This window comes from Ovis canadensis, chromosome 10 (assembly GCF_042477335.2).
Source record: "Ovis canadensis isolate MfBH-ARS-UI-01 breed Bighorn chromosome 10, ARS-UI_OviCan_v2, whole genome shotgun sequence".
Taxonomy (NCBI): domain Eukaryota; kingdom Metazoa; phylum Chordata; class Mammalia; order Artiodactyla; family Bovidae; genus Ovis; species Ovis canadensis.
Window position 1 is genome coordinate 43515674 of NC_091254.1, and position 24335 is coordinate 43540008.

The 24335-nt window shown below is 40.8% G+C and overlaps 1 protein-coding gene across 1 annotated transcript in view; it reads right to left on the reverse strand.

Annotated features, from left to right (window-relative positions):
- RXFP2 (relaxin family peptide receptor 2) overlaps positions 1-24335 on the reverse strand; it is a 74206-nt gene that overhangs the window by 26814 nt on the left and 23057 nt on the right. The window contains exons 2-7 of the mRNA XM_069602120.1: positions 17393-17563; positions 14829-14906; positions 11702-11807; positions 10817-10888; positions 919-990; positions 22-93 (exon numbers count right to left, since the gene is read on the reverse strand). Of these exons, the coding sequence (XP_069458221.1) occupies positions 22-93; positions 919-990; positions 10817-10888; positions 11702-11807; positions 14829-14906; positions 17393-17563 (571 nt within the window). The remainder of the gene's footprint in view (positions 1-21; positions 94-918; positions 991-10816; positions 10889-11701; positions 11808-14828; positions 14907-17392; positions 17564-24335) is intronic.

The following is a 24335-nucleotide window of genomic DNA, read 5'->3' on the forward strand; positions in this document are numbered from 1 at the left end:
AGAAGAAGCTAGAATACTTACAGCCAAGTCAGCTGATGTAAGTCTTTGAAGACTCCAGGTCTGAGAGTTGTAATGCAGTTGTGGTTGAGATATCTGCAAATAGAATGGGTGAGTCAATGAGGCAAACTTAATACTCCACTTTCGTCACATATAATTAGCATACGAGCCTCTGTTAACGATTATGAAGTACGGACATCTGTCTCCGACAGCACTCAACCGATGGGCAAGGGGAGAAAACCAAGGCCAACCAGGAGATACAGACGACCCCAAGCCCAGTGTGACAAGCACCAGGGCCAGCACCAGGAAAGTGGCCGGAAATAATGCACTGGGGTATTATATGACCTTAGCATGTAAGAGTAGAATAAACATGTGAGGTGATTTTTGCTTTAGCTCACCTCCTTTGTAGACTGTTGTTTTAAGAAAGTATGCACTAAGTTGTATCTGACTCTTTGTGACCCCCATGGACTGTAGCCCACCATACTCCTCTGTCCATGGGATTTTCCAGGCAAGAATACTGGACTGGGTTGCCTTTTCCGCCTCCAGGGGATCTTCCCAACCCAGGGATCGAACCTGCATCTCGTGCATTGCAGCAGGATTCTTTACTACTGAGCCACCAGGGAAGCCCCATAAAGGTGAAGTTAGCAAGGGTTAGAAAAAATATGATAAAATATTGTAGAAATGACCCAAACTTGAGGAGACAAGATTAAAGAGACCCTTCATATCTATCTTCTGGTAAAACTAGGATTTTTTTTTTCAGTAATTCTTTCAGCGTAACAACCATTCTAGATACTTTCTGAAAACCTATTGCTCCCTCTTCTCTACATCTACAGCCGAGCCTTTAACAAAATACCATTCTATCCTTTTAATCTTTACTTAAAGTTGTACTCAAGATATAATTATTAAAAAAAAGTTACTCACAGTATTTGCAGATTATGTAATCCAAAGAATGCTTTCCTGGATATATATGTAATACAGTTACTCTGGAGGAATCTGGTAGGAATGAGATAGGAGAGTCATGTGATTAGGGTGCTCGTACTTTGTTAGGTTGTTGAATGCACTGTCCACTTTGTTCACCTAAAGATGACTTGTGAAACCAGCTCATAAAGTCCTAAGTCCTAGTCTCACGTTGGGAGGTAGGAGCACGGCCCGTGAGAGAAGGCTGTGGATCTAGCCAGTGCCTGATGTTCTGAGAGCACCCGTGCAGTGAGATGCCGGCATCTCTGACTTGAACCCACCAAAGTCCGTGCATTGTGTGTGAGCAAGGAGCCAGTCTTGCTTCTGCAAGCTGGCACCCTTGTGACCTTCCTTCTCTGACTTGCAGGAGTTGCCCATCATGTGAGATTAGCCAGGTTCTCATTGCTGAGCTTCCTCACTCTTTCAGTACCAGAGTTTCACCTTCAACTCCTCATTTCTTTTCATTCTACTCACACGAAAAAAGGTCAAGGCAAGTCTTACTTTGATCTGTTTCAAGATGCAAAGTGAGAAGCACATAGCAAATTAGAGAGGTGTTCAAGGTCACAAGTGGCTGAACTGGGACCAGTGCACCAAGGTTAGCTCACAGGGTCATGATCTACTTACCCTCAATCTAGCAAGAGCGCATGGATTTGATAATAGCACTTTCATAAGCTTGTTGCTTGTTTTAGTTTCTAAGTCATGTCTGACTCTTTTGTGACCTCATAGATGGTAGCCCACCAGGCTCCTCTGTCCACGGATTTCCCAGGCAAGAATACTGGAGTGGGTTGCCATTTCCTTCTCCAGGGATCTTCCCAACCCAGAGACTGAACTCTCTTCTGTCTTGGCAGGTGGATTCTTTCCTGCTGAGCCACCGGGGAAGCCCTCTTTCAGGAGGATCTAAGTAACTAAATTCTATTTCCTGTGCTCATTAAACAATGAGAGGTTAGCCCTGAATTCATATTTTCTAAAGATCTTTAGGCAGGAAATAATCACTCTGTTAACAGTAACTAATGTCTGTATAATCTTCTGAGTAGCTTCCCTATCTCTTGTTTTGATTTGTTTTGGTTTCTGAGGTTTTGTTTTGTTTGTTTTGCCACATGGCTTGCAGTACTGAACCCGTGCCCCTGGCAATGGAAGCTTAAGTGTCCTAACCACTGGATGGCCAGGGAATTCCTGGTTCCTAAAATATTTTACAACACTTTCTTATTGTTATGCTGCTGCTGCTGCTAAGTCGCTTCAGTCGTGTCTGACTCTGTGCAACCCCATAGACGGCAGCCTACCAGGCTCCCCCGTCCCTGGGATTCTCCAGGCAAGAACATTGGAGTGGGTTAGCTTCACTGCAAAACTCTGGGTAGATCGTGGCCTCGTTCATTCGGCATTTGGCTCTACTCTGAATTTTGTTATGCCACGATTATTCCTCATCAGGGCTTCCCAGCCTTTGGGTCATGAATGTTACAGGTGTGCAGGCAGGTTGATGCCCTCAGCCCTTAAAGTGAAAGTGAAAGGGAAGTTGCTCAGTCGTGTCCAACTCTTTGTGACCCCGTGGACTGTAGCCTACCAGGCTCCTCTCTCCATGGGATTCTCCAGGCAAGAATACAGGAGTGGGTTCCCATTTCCTTTTCCAAGGTGCAAAGTAAAGCCAAGATTAGCTTTCAGTTATTAACAAACTCATCTTTTACCCCCAGAATCAAACAAATATCGTTTTCTCTGTGTACCACCATGTGGAAAATGTGGGTGCCACAGAGCACAAGCGTTACAGCTACAGTGGCATGCAAAACATCAATTTCAATGCTACAAAGTGAACTTGAAACCCAGCAAGAACTTGTGCCATTCCATTCCTCCCTCTCTGATGCGTTGTGTCTATCAGGAGATGCTTCATGTTGTAGCATAAATTCTGCTTTTGCTTTAGAGTTCTAAAATAGAAGAGATCAGTATCTATTTTAGCATTTTCAGAGCCCCTGGAGTGATGTCATTAAAGTTAATATGGTGAATTATATTACAATAGCAAATGAAAATGGAGAAAGTATACAGTAATATGTATATTTGACGTTTCTCTTAAATATAAAATTTACTACCTAACTAGTGCTATTTCTGTGACATTGAATTTAAGATAATTAAGTCAAAAGTTCACCACTGTACATTTAACCTATACATTGTTAATCTTGAAGAGATGGGAGCAGTCATACATTGTGAATTTGACCTTGTGCTTTTGATCTGCGTGACTCACCTAATGTGTTCAGTCTATCTGCCTTCACTGACATGAGTTAAGATTCCCAATTTCTTAAATAATAAACAGCCTCTAATCTTCTATTTAGTCAGTTTCCTGGCACCCCATGGAGAACTAGAGTCCCAGGTCCCTTGTTTCAGACTTAGGCTGCTGAATTTTAGCTTGATCCTCCAGTACCTGCTTTCTTTTTTACAGAATAGTAACTTGGTGAATGTAAGGGGGAAAGTTGGAAATGTGACAATTTGGCAAATGATGTCCTCTTTTTATTCAGAGCTGAGATATGAGCCCGTCTGATATACTTTATATTGAGTGGCTTTTCTAAGAATAAGTTACTGGTTCATGAATTCCTGCTGTTTCAGCTGTCAGGACTTTTTGAGCAGAAACGCCAGGAATTTATGTACCTGAAACTAAAGCAAATAAATGCTTTAATGACAAGCATGTTTATAGGCTATTTTTTAAAATGCCACATTTTGTATTCATGAGCCAAGCAGACTCCTTGAGTTACATTGTGTTGCCAATGATTGCACTGAACAAGAGCCCAGTTTAAGAAGGAAGTCCAATTTACGTAAAATTTATGTCCCAGTGAGGAGAGGAACTGCTGTTGGTTTCCATGGTAGCAGTCATAAAGTATTATGGTCAAGCTCATACATGGTATTTTGTTTCTCTGAAGATTCATCTTAAATTGCTTCTTATCACCCAGAGTTAGAAAGTTTAACAAATTATTAAAATGAATAAACTGGTCACTAATAAAAGGATTCAAGTAAGTTGAGTGGCATCTGTTCATCTAGCAATTAGTTTTTTTTTTTTTTGACTTATAAATCTATTTTTCTGGATGCCTCAATGACCTCAATTTCACTGTGAATATTTAGAGCATATAAGACCAGAGACCCACTTGACACTAAATTGGGTGACTCCCTAGGATATATCCCAATACAACTTAAAAATGCGGACCAGATTTATTAGCTCAGTACAACTGAAAATGTGTATCCATGAAGGTCTTTCCCTGGGACAAACAGAATAAAGCCCCGATTCTTTAGCCTGGCATTCAAAGGCCCTAGCATCATGATTCAATGACCTCTCCAGCATACACTCCACCACTTCCTATGGTAACTCCTCCTTTAGACAAACTTGTCCAGTCACGCTCTTCCTAAATAGCCTTTGAGTTTTTCTGTTCATGTTTCTTGGGTCCTCCTTGCTGAAGATGTTCCCTGCCTTCTCTTTCGCCCTCTGTGTTCAGTTCAGTTCAGTCACTCAGTCATGTCCGACTCTTTGCAACCCCATGAACTGCAGCATGCCATCCCTGTCCATCATCAACTCCTGGAGTCTACCCAAACCCATGTCCACTGAGTCAGTGATGCCATCCAACCATCTCGTCCTCTGTCATCCCCTTCTCCTCCTGCCCTCAATCTTTCCCAGCATCAGGGTCTTTTCAAATGAGTCAGCTCTTCACATCAGGTGGCCAAAGTATTGAAGTTTCAGCTTCAACATCAACCCTTCCAATGAATACCCTTCAATAAATACTCATCGACCCTTCTGTATGTTTCAACACAGTTGACAATGAGGGGTGGTGGCAGTGGTGGTACCTGGTAGTGTGAGGGAACCAGAAGGACCATCCAGTTCAGGAGGAGGGTGTGATGGTCAGTGAGGGCTTCCTTCAAAATCCAAGGATGAGTGTTAGGGGTTCATAAAAATGGAATCATAATGGAAAGAATGACCTAAGGCTTGTTCAAAATTCAGACAGTGAAGACTACTGTGAGAAATAGGGATGAATTTCTAGTTATATTTTGGAAACAAGAAAAATGTTTACAGAGAAGCCCAAGCCTGTGGTATGGGACCTGTTTTACAAAATGGTGAAATACTAACAAAATATAAATGCTCAACTCTTACATTGTTCTTGTCTTCTTGGTCAAAAAAGATGATCTCAGAACTGGAGTGAATAAATAGGATATGGGGTTGTGGCAGTGAAAGCCCAAGAGGATGGAATACATTAACCAAAATGAGTTAAAACCCGCTTGTTTGGACAATTTCTCCTAGACACTGGGAAAACACTGAAAATGTGAACACTCAGTCATGATCAATGGCTCAGGAATCTGGAAAAAGAGAAGAGCAGCTTGAAAATTAAAGACAGCAAATGCCATTTTGATTTTTCAAAAAGGGAAGTAGATTTCACAAGCTATAGCTGGATGAGCTTGAGGCTGATTCTAGGTGAGATCACAGGACAGGATCTTGTGATGGGGGCTTGTGAGCACCTCAGAGAGAACAGGAACAGGGCAGTTCCCAAGAAACAGGACATGTCAGATCAACTTGATTTTCTGCTTTGAAATACTGATCAGATGAAAATGTGGTTGACTTTGCTTATATGTCTACCAGGCAGTGACCAAGCGGTTTTATAGACAAAATAAAGAACAAGACATGTTGTCTGATGGACATTGATGATGATGATGAAGGGATCTGGAAAGAAGATCTCGCAGCATCCTGCTTGGTATTCTACTCCATGACTTAGGTGACGATGGCTCATCTTATTTTCAGATGACAGAATGCTGGGACGAATAGTAAGTCTGTTGGGATGAGCCAAAAAAGATCTTCAGAGTCTGGTAAGAAAAGTTGAATCTGACAGGATGAAATTGAACCGGGATAAATTTGAAGTCCCACAGCTAGCTCTCAGATGCTAAGTGCACAAGCACAGGATGGAGAAGCCGTCACTTGTTCAGCTAATGCACGTGGCATGGGATTAGGAATTTTAGGGACACAAACCGTAGGAGTTAAAGAGTAGGAAGCAGCCACAAAAAGAACAAATGTAACCTTAGGGCATGTGCAGTTTAGAAGAGAAGGGTTGCTAGCTTTCCTCGTTCTGCCCTTGTAGGTGTCATACAGATGATAATGTTACATTTATTCTAGATACTATCTGTAAGGAATGTGTAAGTGGTCATATACAGAGTGACAAACAGATTTGAAATCAGGTCCTTAGGGGAAGAAGTTAAGGATTCGAGGCTGCTTGGGGGAGAGACCTTTGGTGGGGGGCATGGTGATAATGGTTAGCTTTCAATATCAGAGGAATTAGGTAGGAGACTGTGTGTTCTAATCAGTCTCATGGGGTAACTCTCAGAATCACAAAAAGATTTACAGGTACTTTGGGCAGTAGTAGAGTTAACTTCTCTGCATAGTACATCATATGAAATGCCGGGCTGGATGAGTTACAAGCTGGAATCAATATTCCTGGGAGAAACAGCAAGAACAACCTCAAATATGCAGATGATACCATCCTAATGGCAGAAAGTGAAGAGGAACTAAAGAGCCTCTTAATGAGCATTCAAGAGGAGAGTAAAAAAGCTGGCTTAAAACTCAACATTCAAAACACTAAGATCATGGCATCCAGTTCCATCACTTCATGGCAAATAGATGGAGGAAAGTGCAAACAGTGGCAGATTTTATTTTCTTGGAATCCAGAATCACTGCAGACAGTGACAGCAGCCACGAAAGTCAAAGATGCTTGCTCTTCGGAAGAAAAGCTATGACCAACCTAGACAGCATATTAAAAGGCAAAGACATCACTTTGCCAACAAAGGTCTGTCTAGTCCAAGCTATAGTTTTTCCAGTAGTCATGTACAGATGTGAGAGTTGAACCATAAAGAAGGTTGAGCACTGAGGAATTGATGCCTTCGAATTGTGGTGCTAGACAAGACTCTTGAGAGTTCCTTGGACAGCAAGGAGGTCAAACAAATCAATCCTAAAGGAAATCAACTCCGAGTGTTCATTGGAAGGAATGATGCTGAATCTGAAGCTCCAATATTTGGCCACTTGATGCGAAGAGGTGACTCATTGGAAAAGATCCTGAAGCTGGGAAAGAATGAGGGCCAGAGAAGGGGTGACAGAGAATGAGATGTTGGATGGCATCACTGAATCAATGGACATAAGCTTGAGCAAACTCTGGGCGACAGTGAGGGACAGGTAAGCCTGGTATGCTGCAGTCCATGGGGTTGTAAACAGTCAGATGTGACTTAACAACCAAACAGCAACAATAGTTACATGGCAGGACAATTTAATAGCATTCCTTTCCTTCAGCACCTCCTAATTCTTTTTCTGGTTTATTTCCAGCCCCCACCCCCATAATCACTATGTATCTAACACACACTGCGCTTTTATCGTTCTCCACTGGAAGTTGAGTTCCTTGAGGGAAGAACTTTTCAGATGTGTTGTTTACCACTATATCCTTGACACCTGATGGTATCTGCAACTATTCATTGAAAGAATGCACTAAAATGTGGGTTTGGCTAGCTTTTCCCCTCCTGCTGTCTCTACCGACAGTTCTGGGCGTGTGCGTCTAATCTCTTCCTCCCCTGGACACCTTTTCCTGCGGATGGTTCATGTTTAGTTTCGTTGGTTGTTTGGACTGTTGAAATGCAGGATTGGTAGAAAAAGGGACTGGACAGGACAGGGGACTGCCTGAGACTCTAGAGGTTTTCCTGGGAGTTTAGGGGAAGAGTGGCAGGAGGAGCTGAGAAGTAGAAAACAACAGACGGGAGGAAAGGATTTAAAGAAGAGCTGCTGAGCTTATGAATGGCTTTAGATTACTTGAATAATGCTTATGAAGAACTGCTGTTACTGTGCAACCAAGGTTTGGTTTCTGGGCATTTTCACTGACAGTAACAATATACTGACAATGGCCCATGTGGGTGGATTTCCAGGAGACCACAGCCAAAGGTTTGCCTTTAAAGCCAAATTCTAATACTTGTCAGCTGGTTGAAAGAAAGTGAAAGTGTTAGTCACTCAATCATGTCCAACTCTTTGCGACCCCATGGACTGTAGCCTGCCAGGCTCCTCTGTCCATGGGATATCCCAGGCAAGAATACTGGAGTGGGTAGCCATTCCCTTCTCCAGGGGATCTTTGTAACTCAGGACTGAACTCGGGTCTCCTGCATTGCAGGCAGATTCTTTTCCATCTGAGTCATCAGGGAAATAATCTTTCTTTTCCAAGGATGGTGTCCTCATTCCTGAAAGGGATCTAATGCTGTTTATCTCACCTCATAGACTTTGGAGACAAAGTCCAAATGAGAATTCCAAATCCTGGAAGTCTTTTGTTCACTTTAAAAAATGATATTTAAATGTAAGGAGTTGTGTTTTGTCTCCCATGCTGTACCCTGCATGTAAAAGACACTTGGTGAATGTTTATTGATAAGACTCTAATAATTCTTGGTTCTCTGGGAGAATCAAATTCACCTAGAAAGCATCAAAAGGCAGCTTACATTAAGGGAACTCCTGCTGGGTGATACTCAGGTTATGACGTGGTACCTAAGTTTTCTCAGAAAAAGCAGAAATAAACATTTAATTGGAGAAATTTTCAGCTCTGGGCAATCTGGCAGGAAAAAAAATCTCAACTCTTTTTTCACCAGGAAAAATTGGAACTTGTATGTGCAGAGTTAGTGCTTCCATGTCCTTCCCTTCCGTGGGTTACCAGCTACTGAGGAAGAAGTACTGACACAGAACAAAGAGTGGATCAGTGGTTCAGGGAAAGACTTGCCCTGAGAAGTCCTATCTTAAACCTCTTTGCTTGATCTTCTAGTGAGCCTCACCAGAGGTCAGCTTCCCCTAAATAGGGGAGCAAAAGTATAGAATGGAGTTGTGTGTGGGACAGAAGAGTATGTGTTGGTAGAAGATTCAATTAGGTACTAGAACAATTTCTTTCCACCTCTAGGTTTCTGGTTATTGTGTTGTAAAATGAACACTGCATTGGGCATCAGAAGATATGGACTGTAATTCTGGTTCTTCTGCTAAGTAGCTGTAGATCTTAGGTAAGTCATTTAATTGCTGCAAACTTCAGTTGCCTTATAAATGATAAGATTTAATTGGAACTTCATAAGACTTCTATGATTCTAGATAATAGATTTAAACAGCTACTCTAAAACACGAATATTTTTCCTTCTTTTCTGCTAGTGCTATATTATTTTTCTTCCCTTTAGCATTAATCAGGGAGTTCAAAGGCAATACTGATTCATAGAATGAACAGGTTGTGATTCTAAGCATTTCCAGTAAGACCAGAAGCAGTGTTGTTAAGATTTCTTCTCTAGAGGAATCTGGAACCCTAGAGTCAAGCACAGCTACTCCAGCGGAACAATGACAACGTGACCACATGGCATAGGATGGAACAGAAGGCGCTCACTGCAGATAGGAATCACAGAAGCTACCATCAAACCCAGGCATGATTCTTCATGCTCACACAAGGTTCTTCTCACTAATGGACTCTTCAGGGACTTCCTTTCTTGTATGAGTGAGTCTATACCTAAAGACTCATGAGAACATAGAACTATTGGTGCCACGTCAAACCAAGTACATTTGTCCAGTATCAGCAAAAAATCAGATTCTTTTTAGTCCTGGAATTTAACATATATCACATTTCTAGAAACCTTCTCTTCTATTCTGAATATTAAAGGGCAAAAATTGTAAGACGATGATATGACCTTACAACATTGTCTTGCTAATTTTCTAATCTATTCTGACGATCATCTTTGCAACTGTAGAAATTTGACCTCTCCATTATCCCCAAGTGAGTGACTCAGGCTCAGAGGGAGTGACACACAGTAAGCGAACTCTCAAGAGGTTGAACATTTAACTCCTTTATTTAAATCAGATGTATCCCATTCCACTAATTGGAATGGTCTTATTCCCCATCCAAGGTAACTTCCCAAATACTTTAGTGTAAATAATTTAGGAAATTAATGTAATAGTCATAAGGTTGATTGAAGAGCAGGGAATCAAAGCACAGAGATTTGCCATCCTGATATGGACAGCATCACAATAAAGTTCATGGGCATCATGGTGTAGGCTGACTGTCCCTCCTTGCCCCCAGGGGAGACTGTGTCTAGGGACTTTCTCTCTCAGGTCCTGGTTTCCTTTCTTTGATGATGCTGGAGGCATCTCGATGCTGTTTCTGTGTTTGACTGTTTCCTATTTATTGTTTTCTTTCCTCAAATATGGGCTTCCCTGGTGGCTCAGCTGGTAAAGAATCCACCTGCAATGCGACCTGGGTTCGATCCCTGGGTTGGGAAGATCCCCTGGAGAAGGGAAAGGCTACCCACTCCAGTATTCTGGCCTGGAGAATTCCATGCACTGTATAGTCCATGGGGGTCACAAAGCGTTAGACACGACTGAGCGACTTTCACTCGCTTCCTCAAATATGTTAATTTCACTGATTTGACCAAGACCATGTGTTTGCTCTTTTTTATCCTGGGAGACAGTCTAGACCCCATTATGATGCATTTTAAATGATCTGATAGTTCCTGTCTCTGCCACCACTCTTCCAGGTTAAAGAGCGCATCTAGTATCTCTGAATCTACAATGTCATTTTCCAAATGCTCTGAAGTAAGAGCATGGAGTTACGTATATTCTTACTGAGATGCTCGATCGCAACTCCAATTTAACTCTCTAAAAAAAAGGTTAAATAAAACCAGTTGTTAGTTTAAATTATGAAATGGAAAAAAGCATACTTTTCAATGCTTTAATGTCTAACCTTAATTACTTAAAAAAAATAACCTTAATGATAAAGGTAATCAACTTTATATTTCATTTTATTCTCAGATTAAAAACAGCTTAAAACATCTCATAGATTTTCTCATAAAAACACTATTAAAAGTTACTTACATCTTTTTAAGTTCTTTGTATTTGATGAAAACTTTATCTGAAAGACTGTGAATATTGTTTTTCTTGAGAGACCTAAAACAACATGTAAAGAAGACTTTATTATGGAATTTATGACTAACCAATCTCTTTTCTAGAATTACATGCTTGAGAATATTTTATCATGCTCCATTTTACTTCATACACATTTGAAAATGCCCATAATAAATGAAAACTTTCACATGAAAATGAAAAGTCCATAAGGCAAAATTAAAGCAGCTTGCAAATATTTGACCACATTAGCCAGCTATTATAATAGACTGGAACATCTATGGTGATTTAATTTTCTCTTTTGTAGACAATTTACTAAAACACAGCAAGTACATCCAAAAAACAACAAAAATCCTAACCAATTCACGCGTGCCCAAATTATTATATATTTGCAAACAACTTCCTGAGGCTCTCCAAATATCTATGCAGAGTTAAAAAAAAAAAAACCTCCATGATTGATTATGCCATAGTCATCTTCATGCATCTTCTATATCTTTAAAGTCTAGGACAAATTACTATTATTTAAAACAAGATAGAACATGTAATGTGCTCTTCCTTTTTTCCCACAAAGTTTTATTTTCACTTGAATAGCACTGGCATATTAGTAATAACACATAAATTGGAAATTAATTGGAAATAAGAATCCCAGAAGTTTGTGAGTTAAAGATAACCTGGACAATCCAACATACAGTGTTTAAAACACTTTTTCCCCGGGAGAAGAAGCATGCAGAATTCTTTGATGGCTGATGGTTTTCTATTACTTTGCTAATACACAAGTAGCATAAAACAGAACAAAGATTAGACTGTATGGTTTTCATATGAGGTCAGAGCAAATATCAAGATTTGAATGCTACTCACAGTAACGTCACATTGCTAGAAACCATTGGCACAGACTTCAAGCCAGCATTTACACATTCCAACTCAGTTCCTTTGCACACACAGCGTTGTGGGTACTGATCTAAAACTAGGGGGCAAAAAGAGCAATGATTCAATAAGAGAAAATACTTATCTTTAGTTATGACTTTATCTTTGGTAACTGACATTGTTCTTTTTCCACTGAATGTATAACAGTCATATTTTGTTAAATGAACTTATTCAGGCCCCAAATAAAAGCAAACAAGAAATCTCTCCTAGCTGAATATAGACTCATGTGGTATTCATTTCAGTTCTAGCTTTCAGTGGTCATTTTAGAGGCATTTAACAAGAGATTAGAAAGAAATCACAAACATGTTTAAATAGTGTTTTAAAAAGTATATAGTGAAGCAAGATTAAGCTCTCCTCAATGAAAACCGTGAGTGTGCCTGAGCAAATATTTAATGGGTATAACTAAGTTAATTTCACTTAATTGAATGGCACAGAAAGGCCGCTCAATAAATGCTTGTTGGTTAAAGCTAAATTCAACTATTTCCCTCCTTTCAAACTTCTCTTAGAGCTGTGATGAGAGTTAGATGCAGATTCTGCCATAGCCACCATTGTGTCTTACTAAAACCAACCAACTCAGATACCCCATTATTTTGGTTCTTAGTTTTTCATTGCTATGAAGTTAAAGTGGTAGGTAAAAGTGGTAGAGAAGCTATAAAGCAGAGAAAACCAAAGATCCATCTATCTAAAGCATTCAGAGGGAAGAAAAATGATTTAGGATTGACTCCAAAGGAGTAAGTTATTAATATAATGGCATATTATAATTATTAAGATTTGTAATAATATACTAATAATATATAAACATCATCATGTAATTCTATTCATTATTATATGTTATTACTAATTATGTTAATTGTTAAAATAACAGCATGTGAGAAATCTTTGGAGAAACCCGGTCAAGTGGGTCAACAGAACAATCACCACGTGTATGTGTTTGTGTGTGTGAGAGAGAGAGAGAAAAGAGAGAGAGGAGAGAGAGTCTTGGGGAATGAGATTTATGGAGCATACGATGGTACTTGGCTGTGATGGAGCTAAAAAAAGTGAGTTATTTTCAATTTTTTATATTTATTATTGATTTAAATCTGACTATAAATCCTTTCTGATTGCTCTGCTTCTTCTAGATCACTTTTATTCAAACTTTATTTTTAAAATTAATTTCACTGACTTTTAATAAATCCGACAAACTTTTATTGAGTACCTGCCTAATTCAGAAGACACATTCTAGTGTACAAACTTTTAGAAAATATTCTTTGTTGCTCATAGGCTGACGCTAATGATCTCAACTTCTTAAAGATGACTTCAGAATGTTTACTTCAATATTTAACTGACATTGAAGTAGTTACATTACTAGATTACGTTACTAGGGTGGGAAACTCTTTATTTACCAATAGAAGAACTGCGTGTGGTAGAAGCTGGGCCAATTGACCAGACCAGAAACGTGCGCGTAACTCCCTCACCTGCAGGTCAGTCACACCTCAAACTCTGATTCTTCTTATGAAATGCCTCTTGCTGCCCTCTCTACCTCACTCCTTCCAGAGGTGTTTTCTGGGCTTGGATTCTTAGTGTTAGTCTGGAGCATTGCAAGAAACGTAATGTTCAGTGTCTCCTTCACCAAGCTTTCTCCTCAATCCTGGCAAGTTTGACATTTGGGTCAGGTCATTCTGTCATGGGTGCTGTCCTGCACACTGTAAAAGGTTCAGTAGCATCTTTGGCCTCCACTCACCAGAAGCCAGCAGTCACCCACCCCTCTCCAAGTGACAACGCAGAATGTACCAGACGTTGCCAAATGTTCTCCAGGGGCATACATGTCTCAAGCTGAGAGCACTGTTCTAACTCATTCTTTATAATTCTGGTGCAAGAATCATTGGTCCATACACTTCTTGTCAGATGGTTCCTCTTCTTCATTAGGTGGAAATAAGCTCATGACTTTGGTGGTTGCCCACTGTGGACAGCAATGGCCTCCACAATGGCGTATGTACAAGATGACCCACTGTGGCTCAGGAAGAAGATGCTAGAGTTTTCATGTATTTATTTTTCATTTTTTGTAATTTACTCTTTTTTGATTTCCAATTTTATGTATGATATATTTGAATATAGTAAACTATATACTAAGTGGTAGCTATGACCTAATATTATAAAGTATATAATATACTACTAGTGTAGAACTTAATGTATGTACTTTATACATGTATATTATGTATACATACTAATGTGTGTATGTAACTGTAATACATTATATAATTATCTATCCATTTACATATATTGTGTGTAATATATAGTATATAATATAATCTGTGTATATATATAGACAGAATTCTACCATAGGACAGAGGCAAAACTCTGAACTGTGCACCGAGAGTCCCCTGTGGGTTGGTCCCCGGCCTCTGGGTCCACCTGCTGCTCCTCCATCTTACGCTCTGCAAACTGGTGTGAAAAGCATCGGGAAGCATGCTCTGAACTTCCTACCCCACTGCCCTGTAGGTCATGCTCCGCTGCTCATTCTGTCACCTCTTACTCTTCCCTCCATCCAAGGACCTCCGAGTCCATCTCAGTGTCACCTTGTCTGTGGATCTTTCACCCTCCCTAGTGTAGACATCATTTCTCCCAAAGGGCTTCCATACCCCCTTGTGCAAACATTTTCCCTTCAGTTCAGCACTAATATCGTTATCACTCCTGCTTCTGTAAGGAACTGTCTCCAGTGGAGCCATGTGAGGTATTTGAAGATTGGGGCTACACTTTAGCTATCCTTGCCCTCTCAGTGCCCAACAGAGGGGCTGAAAAGAAGTTGGTGATTGAAGGGAGTAAGACCTTCATTACTTATCACAAGTATTCAGTACCTATATATTCTTGCAGTCACAGGCTAATACACAGAGTAAGCCTATTGTTTTCCTTTTTCTCTCTTTTCAGTCCCACAAACAGATAATAGACCAGTTGACCACTGAAACACATTGAACTGAAATTGGGATTCTTAAGGGAATGAACGACACTACCCAGGTAAATCCATGCACCACGAATCATGTTGCTTGCAAAGCTGATACTGAGTCTTCGAACCAATACCACTTACAGCACTCCTGTGTTAATGCCACATTATTAGCATTTCCATGGACTGTGCCAAATATAGTCGCCCATCCACTAGTGTCTCCTGTGAAACACACGGTGATGAACATGTGTCAGTTATTCTATAAATAAAATATCAATCTACAAAGCAAAAATATAAAAATTTGATCATGAAATCAACTTAAAGGTTTAAGTAATAGAAAGGTAACGACAATGGTAAGGAAGAAAAAGCAGGCAAACATCTCGGGTTTTGTCTGTTTCTGCAATTACAAATATTTAAGATATATGATGATTATTTTCCATATTCACCTTGAGAAATATCATCAATTTCTAATGCTGACATTTTAAATGTTTGATCTTAATTTTGAGATCCTCAGAAGGAAACATAATCTGTGTATGTGTATGCAGATACCTACTTGATACCTGTAAAGAATTCTGATAAAATTCATGTCTTTGATTTTTTAAATAAGGCAAAAATGAAGCTCCTTTTAATAAATTTTGTCTAGTCCTTATGAGAAAAATATTTTCTCAATTTGTCAGATGATATGATCTGCTTATTTGCCAGGTTTCCTTCTCTTTTTTTTAGCAATGAAAACATATTCTTTTAAAAAAAGAAGGCTTGATTTTTGAAATATGATTATCTTAGTATTAGCATAAACTGCTAGAGGCTATAAAACTTACAATATGATGCAGGATCCTAAAGTTTATATAAATAGAAAAGTAAATTTAAATAGTTGCCCACAGGTCCCTTTACTGTTCTCCTTTTTTTTTTTTTTTTTGGTTTCGCTGTGTGGTTTATGGGACCTCAGTGGGGACTGAACCCAAGTCACAGCAGTGAAAGTCTGAAATTCTAACCACCTGACCACAGGGAACTCCTTCCATAGGTATCTTTTTGCAGATCCCTGCAAATTTTAGTTTATTTTTATTTCTTATTAATATTATCAACAGTTTTAAAAATTATTCTATTGGTGTCTTTACATGAATTACTTAATTTTCATTTGGAAAACTCCCATGAGGCAGACAACATGCATGGTCTGAGATTCCCACGCAGTGAAGAGGAGAGGGCAAAAACGTGAGTGGCTTGCCTTTGGCCCCCAGAGAGCTGCTCCACTCCTGAGCACTGACTGTCCTTGCCTGTTCTAGGCTCTGGTGACACCAAAGCAAGTAAGATGCCTGTAAGAACCCTTCTCAAGATGTTCCTGTCTAGTGAAAGAAGTACGGTGGGAAGATGAGGCCATCTTTAGTACCGTCATCCAGGCACAGCAGGATGCGATAGCAGCAGAGAGAAAGGGTACTTGTCCTAGACAGTGGTACACCTCAGGGCGGAAGGCATGGCCAGGAAGCCAAGCTTCTGAGGTGAGGATGGGACACCTGAACTCTATCCTGCAGGCTGAGAAGGAGTGACGCACAGGTGGTGAAGGCAGAGATGCTGGGAGCGTGCACGAGTCCCCAGGGGCGTGAGAGCAGATTCTAGAGCCAGACCCAGGCACTCCTGGACTCTGCTGTCACCCCTGGTTGCTAGCTGGGCCGTGCCAAGGAGGGGCAGTTTGGTGTGGTAGAAAACACACATGATTCTTCCAGATTCAGGACACCTGGGTCCTAGGGTCTACTCTACGACTGACTAGACATGTCAACCTCTCGGGACATCAGTTTCTCCACAGGCAAAATGCACAGGTTAGATGAGAAGACATATACAGTCCTGATACACAGACCTAAAGTGGCCTGTGAGACCCTTCTGGTCTGGCCTCTCCTACCTCTTTACGCTCTTTATCCTGTTCGCTCTGCCCATCTCAGTCTGGCTTTTACTTCCCACACACACAGCTACCTTATTTCATTAAGCCTCTGGGTCTTTCATGTGCTGTTCCCTTTGCCTATAACTCTGTTCTTCCAGAATATTTCATGGTTTTCCTCTTCTTTCCTTTCATTCTCAAGTCAAATATCGCCATCTCAGCAAGGGGTTTTGTGGCTATGTCTTTAAAGTAGCCTTTCCCCCAAGTCACTTCCTCTCCCACTATCCTGATCTGCATACCTCATGGGGCTTACTACTCTCTTAAATTATTTATTTAGGTACAAGTTTGCTCACATCCTTGTTCACACGGTCCCTGTGAACCCCACAAGGGTGAGGTGCCTGTCTCCCCTGAGCCTGTCATGTCCTGCTGTCTTGGGGAGGACATAGTGGACACGATATAGGTCTACTGAATAATTCTCTAGGAAGATCTATTCACACTTTATAGATATTCTTGCAGCTGAACCCAATTTCCAAGCCAGAAGGAAGTGGTCATCGTTTAAGCCATTTAAAACTAAAATATGGGTATCTGAGTAGGATTTAAAATAGTTTTATTTTGTTTTTTATCATACTGTGTTTCTGATTTAAGCCACCTCTAAATATGAAGATGCAAGTAATTATCACAAATCCATTGGAGAGGAGTTGTTTAGTCATGTCACGATAGGATTCCCTACGGAATACCAAATCACCTCTTCCAGTTCATCACTGTTAGCATTCGATCCATGCACAGTTCTGGGGAGTTCACAAGGGGGCGTGCCCGTATGGAGCTGAGCAAGTGGACTCACCACAGTTCTCCTCATCAGCTCCGTTCCCACAGTCCTCCACGCCGTCACAGTGAAAAGCACGAGGTAAACACTGGGAGAGATTCCCACAGGGAAAATATCCTTTTGGGCACAAAGGAGTGATTGTACTGCCTTCAGTCAGTGCATAATCTATGTGAAAGAGGGGACAGGAATCTTAAGTAATGAGAAGAAATTACTGATATGGCCTAACTCTTTTCATATTATCTGTTTAATTTTTGCAAAGCTCTATGAGTTGAGTTTTCTGGCGTTACTCTTAGTTTACAGTTTCTCTGAGTAATGTCCTTAATTATAACATTTAAAATAATCACCGTCATACCAAACATTAACTCTACCAAGAATGGAATCAAGGCTTATTATGAATCTGCTTTAGGAAAGCAACAGTAAACAAAGTCAAAGAGATTGTCCTACTTGTGCGTGGAATCAAAGACTTGTTCACCCCTGGAAACAGGAAAGCAAAACCATGAGCTAACAGGATCAAACAGATGGATTTATTTACTCATTAATCCCTTATAAGAAGGATTTGAGGTGACATAATGAAAATACACATGCAGAAGGAAAGATGAAGTGTGAATGAGAGAAATTCAGGACCACGTTGGAATAAGGAGAGATAATACTACATAATAACAGGTAACACTCAATGGGCTTACTGTGTACTGGGTAGTTTGCACTGTGGATAATCTCAGCTATGAGCTATGACCAACCTAGACAGTATATTAAAAAGCAGAGACATTACTTTACCAACAAAGGTCTGTCTAGTCAAAGCTATGGTTTTTTCAGTAGTCATGTATGGATGTGAGAGTTGGACTGTGAAGAAAGCTGAGTGCCGAAGAATTGATGCTTTTGAACTGTGGTGTTGGAGAAGACTCTTGAGAGTCCCTTGGACTGCAAGGAGATCCAACCAGTCCGTCCTAAAGGAAATCAGTCCTGAATATTCATTGGAAGGACTGACGCTGAAGCTGAAACTCTAATACTTTGGCCACTTGATGCAAAGAACTGACTCACTTGAAAAGACCCTGAACTGAGGGTCTGAACTGAAAGACTGAACTGAACTGATACCTTCAATCAATGTGTGGGTGATAATATCCTTCCTGTTTCAGGGTTCAGTTCAGTTCAGTTCAGTCACTCAGTCATGTCTGACTCTTTGTGACCCTATGAACTGCAGCACACCAGGCCTCCTTGTCCATCACCATCTCCCGAAGTCCACCCAAACCCATGTCCATTGAGTTGGTAACACCATCCAACCATCTCATCCCCTGTCATCCCCTTCTCCTCCTGCCCTCAATTTTTCCCAGCATCAGAGTCTTTTCAAATGAATCAGCTCTCTGCATCAGGTGGCCAAAGTATTGGAGTTTCAGCTTCAACATCAGTCCCTTCAATGAACACCCAGGACTAATCTCCTTTAGGATGGACTGGTTGGAAGGTAATGCCAAAGAATGCTCAAACTACCGCACAATTGCACTCATCCCACACGCTAGGAAAGTAATGCTCAAAATTCTCCAAGCCAGGTTTCAGCAATACATTAACTGTGAACTGCCAGATGTTCAAGCTGGTTTTAGAAAAGGCAGAGGAACCAGAGATCAAATTCCCAACATCCACTGGATCATTGAAAAAGAGAGAGAGTTCCAGAAAAACACCTACTTCTGCTTTATTGACTATGCCAAAGCCTTTGACTGTGTGGATCAATAAACCATAAACTGGAAAATTCTGAAAGAGATAGGAATCCCAGACCACCTGACTTGCCTCCTGAGAAACCTGCATACAGGTCAGGAAGCAAGAGTTAGAACTGGACGTGAAACAACAGACTGGTTCCAAATAGGAAAAGGAGTACGTCAAGGCTGTATATTGTCACCCTGCTTATTTAACTTATATGCAGAATACATCATGAGAAATGCTGGGCTTGATGAAGCTTAAGCTGAAATCAAGATTTCCAGGAGAAATATCAATAACCTGAGATATGCAGATGACACCACCCTTATGGCAGAAAGTGAAGAAGAACTAAAGAGCCTCCTGATGAAAGTGAAAGAGGAGAGTGAAAAAGTTGGCTTAAAGCTCCACATTCAGAAAATGAAGATCATGGCATCTGGTCCCATCACTTCATGGCAAATAGATGGGGAAACAGTGGAAACAGTGCCTGACTTAATTTTTCTGGGCTCCAAAATCACTGTAGATGGTGATTGCAGCCATGAAATTAAAAGACACTTGCTCCTTGGAAGAAAAGCTATGACCAACCTAGACAGCATATTGAAAAGCAGAAACATTACTTTGCCAACAAAGGTCTGTCTAGTCAAGGCTATGGTTTTTCCAGTAGTCATGAGTGGATGTGAGAGTTGAACTATAAAGAAAGCTGAGCGCAGAAGAATTGATGCTTTTGAACTGTGGTGTTGGAGAAGACTCTTGAGAGTTTCAGGGTTAGGGAAGTGAAATGCAAAATCACACAGATTGATCTGAATCATCTCTCTGACCCCAGAGGCCCATTGTTAACCATCATGCTAGAGAAAATCAGGAATCTGCATTTCAAGGAGCATAAGTCCTCCGTGAGGATGATCTAAAAGTCTACTCCTTGTGCAGGCAACATAAAAGAAAATGAATGAGAGCTGAATAACTGCTGGATTAAATGAGAAAGTGCAGAAAGGAAATATAATTAATATTTGCAAAGTTACTGTATCTGTAGATAGGATGACCAGAGAGATTCCAGAAACATAGATGTGAGAGCCATTCTCTCAAGTTTTAAAGAATATTTTCCAGAAAATAAAGATATGTGGGGTTCTTTGTTAAATATCTAATAAAAATTTAGGAGTCACATATTTTTAAAAAAAAAAGAGAGAATAGAGGTTAGACAGAAATAGGCGAGAGGGATTAAGAGGTGCAAACTTCCAGTTGCAAAACAAATGAGTCAAAGTTATAAAATGTACAATGTAGGGGAAAAAAGTACAAGATGAAACTTCAAATAAATTGATTTAAGGAGAGTGCATTCTCAGGCAGGGCTACAGTTCATTATGACTAATTGAAGGGAACAAGGGATGTTGGCAAAGTTTTCCTAATCATGCCCATGAAGGTTGGCATCATGGCTAGGAATTTCCTTGGGTTGGGGGTCCAGTGCTTTTTGCTTCCCTAGTTGCTCAGATAGTAAAAAACATGCCTACCAACCAGAAGACCAGGGTTTGATCCCTGATTCAGGAAGATCCCGTGAAGAAGGGAATGGCTACCCACTCCAATATTCTTGCCTGGAGAATTCCATGGACAGAGGAGCCTCACAGGCTACAGTCCATGGTGTTGGAAAGAGTCAGACACAACTAAGAGACTTTAACTTTCACACTTTATGGTGCCTTTTAATACAGCAGAGGACTAGACAACCTAACCTTTGGGGAGCATCATCTACTGCGTACTGGGTGTTTCCTAATTGTTTCACTTAATCCTAACACATTTGTGTTGTTGGTATTATTGACTCCATGTGAAGATGAGGAATGTGGACTTTCCAGGTGGCCCAGCATTGAAGAATCTGCCTGCCAATGCAGGGAATGTGGGTTCTATCCCTGGGTCAGGAAGATCCCATGGAGAAGTAAATGGCAACCCACTCCACTATTCTTGCCTGGGGAATCCCATGGATAAAGGAGCCTGGTGGGCTACAGTCCATGGGATTGCAAAGAGTCAAACAGGACTTAGCGACTAAACAACAACAACAGAAATAATGAACGGCTGCTGAGCATATGAAGGGCACTTCTACTCTGGTTTTTGGGAAAATGCCCTGTGAGCTCTGAGTCCTCCCAGCCCATGCTGCATTGTGATGAAGTGTTCTCCCGCCAGAGTGTTCACTCTCCTAAAGTCAGTGATGCCGGCTGACCCTCCTTGTTTAACGAATCACGCCATTTGTAAACGGGCAGGAGTTTGATACAGACACTAAAGCTAGGTCTGAGTTATACTACATGTCAAGCTTTTAGTGATATTGATAGAGAGCATGAGTAGATTATTGGATATTTTGAGCTTTAGTCCTGATGACCCTCAAGATCCTGCAAACACATCAAGGAGCAGCATCTGGCCTTTCATGGGGACACTGAGATGTGGCGATGCTCACTCTCCTATGGAACCTGCTGCATCCATGAGGCCTTCCCTCAGTGGGGAGCGTGGCCCTTGGATTCTTTTCTCCCCACTGAGTTTTTGTTTTTACAAAAGCAGAACAGATTTTCTCTGCCTTTTCTGTAGTGATCGATGAATGATTTACTGTGAGCAACTGGGCATAAGACCAGTCAACTCTGACTATTTTAGGAAAACTCTCTGCTGTGAGGCTCTGGAGGTCGGTTTTTTAAGCCTATTCCTACACGGAAAGGATTTCATAGGTTAAAAAAATCAATGAAAGTCATAAATTTTTAAATCTCTTAACTGCTTTCCTACAAAGATTTCCACGGAGGGCAGGTTTATAAAAACTAGTCTTCCTGTGTTTGGAACATGCATGAAAGTGAAAGTGTTAGTCGCTTTAGCCATGTCTGACTTTGGGACCCCATGAACTGTAGCCTGCCAAGTTCCTCTGTCCATGGAAATCTCCAGGCAAGAATACTAGAATGGGTTGCCATGTTCTCCTCCAGGGGTTCTTCCCAACCCAGGGATCGAACCTGGGTCTCCTACCTTGGCAGGCGGTTTCTTTACCACTGTGCCACCCGGGAAGCCCTGGAACATGAATGAGTAAGAGTCAATATTTCTTAGTGAAGCAGCTTTAAGATTAAGATAGTAACTCACAGTTAGAAATAAATTTTGCATCACATCACAATTTGGCATACAAATACACACACATACACACACAAAGAAAACAAAATTTCTTCAAATATTACTTACCTTTTACTACGGTGGATGAACTCTGATCATTACCATTCTATCTCATTCACTTAAAAAGTCACTAAGTTGATCTCATGAGCCACCAATGGGATGTGAATCACTATTTTAAAATTTTCAGAAAAGATGCTTGGAATGATTTCAATTGCTTTGAATTTACCAAGGCTAGATTTATGGCCCTGGATGTGATGTATCCTGGAGAAGGTTCCATGTGCATTTGAGAAAAAGGTGAAATTCATTGTTTGGGGGTGAAATGTCCTATAGATATCAGTTAGGTCTGGAGCCAATTATACAGAGTGAAGTAAGCCAGAAAGAAAAACACCAATATAGTATACTAACACATATATATGGAATTTAGAAAGATGGTAATGATAACCCTGTGTGCGGGACAGCAAAGAGACACAGATGTATAGAACAGTATTTTGGGCTCTGTAGGAGAGGGAGAGGGTGGGATGATTTGGGAGAATGGCATTGAAACATGTATAATATCGTATAAGAAACGAATTGCCAGTCTAGGTTCGATGCAGGATACAGGATGCTTAGGGCTGGTGCACTGGGATGACCCAGAGAAATGGTATGGGGAGGGAGGTGGGAGGGGGGTTCAGGATTGGGAACACGTGTACACCCGTGGTGGATTCATGTTGATGTATGGCAAAACAAATATAATATTGTAAAGCAAATAATAATAATAAAATAAAATATGAAAAATAAAAAAATAAAAATATTCATTAGTAATGAAGTACCCTGGAGACCATCAGATCCAGATTACAACTCTCTCTGCCACTGCCTAGCTACGTGACTTTGAGCAAGCTGTAAACTTTAGTTTTCTCATATTTAAAACTGGGTTAGTGATAATATCCCAGGAAGCAGACCAGCTAGTGTTTATGAAGTGCTGGAGAATGCCTGGCCCATGGAAGACCCTTGATTAATGTTCAGTTCAGTTCAGTTCAGTCGCTCAGTCATGTCTGACTCTTTGAGACCCCATGAACTGCAGCACGCCAGGCCTCCCTGTCCATCACCAACTCCCGGAGTTCACCCAAACTCATGTCCATCGAGTCAGTGATGCCATCCAGCCATCTCATCCTCTGTTGTCCCCTTCTCCTCCTGCCCCCAATCCCTCCCAGCATCAGAGTCTTTTCCAATGAGTCAACTCTTCGCATGAGGTGGCCAAAGTACTGGAGCTTCAGCTTTAGCATCATTCCTTCCAAAGAAATCCCAGGGCTGATCTCCTTCAGAATGGACTGGTTGGATCTCCTTGCAGTCCAAGGGACTCTCAAGAGTCTTCTCCAACACCACAGTTCACTGGCAATTGCAATGCAAGGTGAAAAAACCAGAACTTTGACGGAAACTTGCCAGGCCTTAGCATTGCATGATCTTTTTATACAACTTCTATGAGAGAAATAACAGGACTATAATAAAGCTTCTCCTACTTCTTCATGTTATTATGTCAAAAGTCATGTGACATACATGGTTTCTGTTTTAAGTAACCCCAAACTCTTGAAAGCTGAAAGGGGACTGTACATGATTAGGCAACAGAAATATCCTTGCAACTTTCTAATAATACTTTTTATTGATCTAGAAGAGGTGATTAACAACTTGGTTTTAAAGACAGTTTTGAAATAGACAGCTGAGGCTGTGTAGGAGATTCTGAAGGCAGAACACTGTCTTCCCTCATGGGGTTTATTATGAAGATGACCTTGAGTTCCCCAAGGGTTGGCCCCATTAATTGTCCATCTCACAGATGCAGACCCATTCTGAGTGAGACAAACAATCCAGGGTCAAAGACAGGAAGGATCAAGGTTGTTTCCTTTTCCTTGGGGGAAAAAAATAGGCTACATTTACCCAGTATGGGTGAAGGAAGGGGAGGGGAAAGACTGACCCTGTACAAACAGAACCTTACCAACTGTGTTTCTAAAAATCCCCATTGTTCACCCCAGAATGGAATCTTCCTGATAATAACTCAAGGTATAAATTGTATGTGGAAGGGAAATAAAATCTATTCCCTACCTACCCCCTTGCCCTCTGTATCATGAATCTCTATTATCTAACCTAGTGCCTGGTACTTAGTTGGTGCTCATTAATTTTTTAAAATGAATTAATG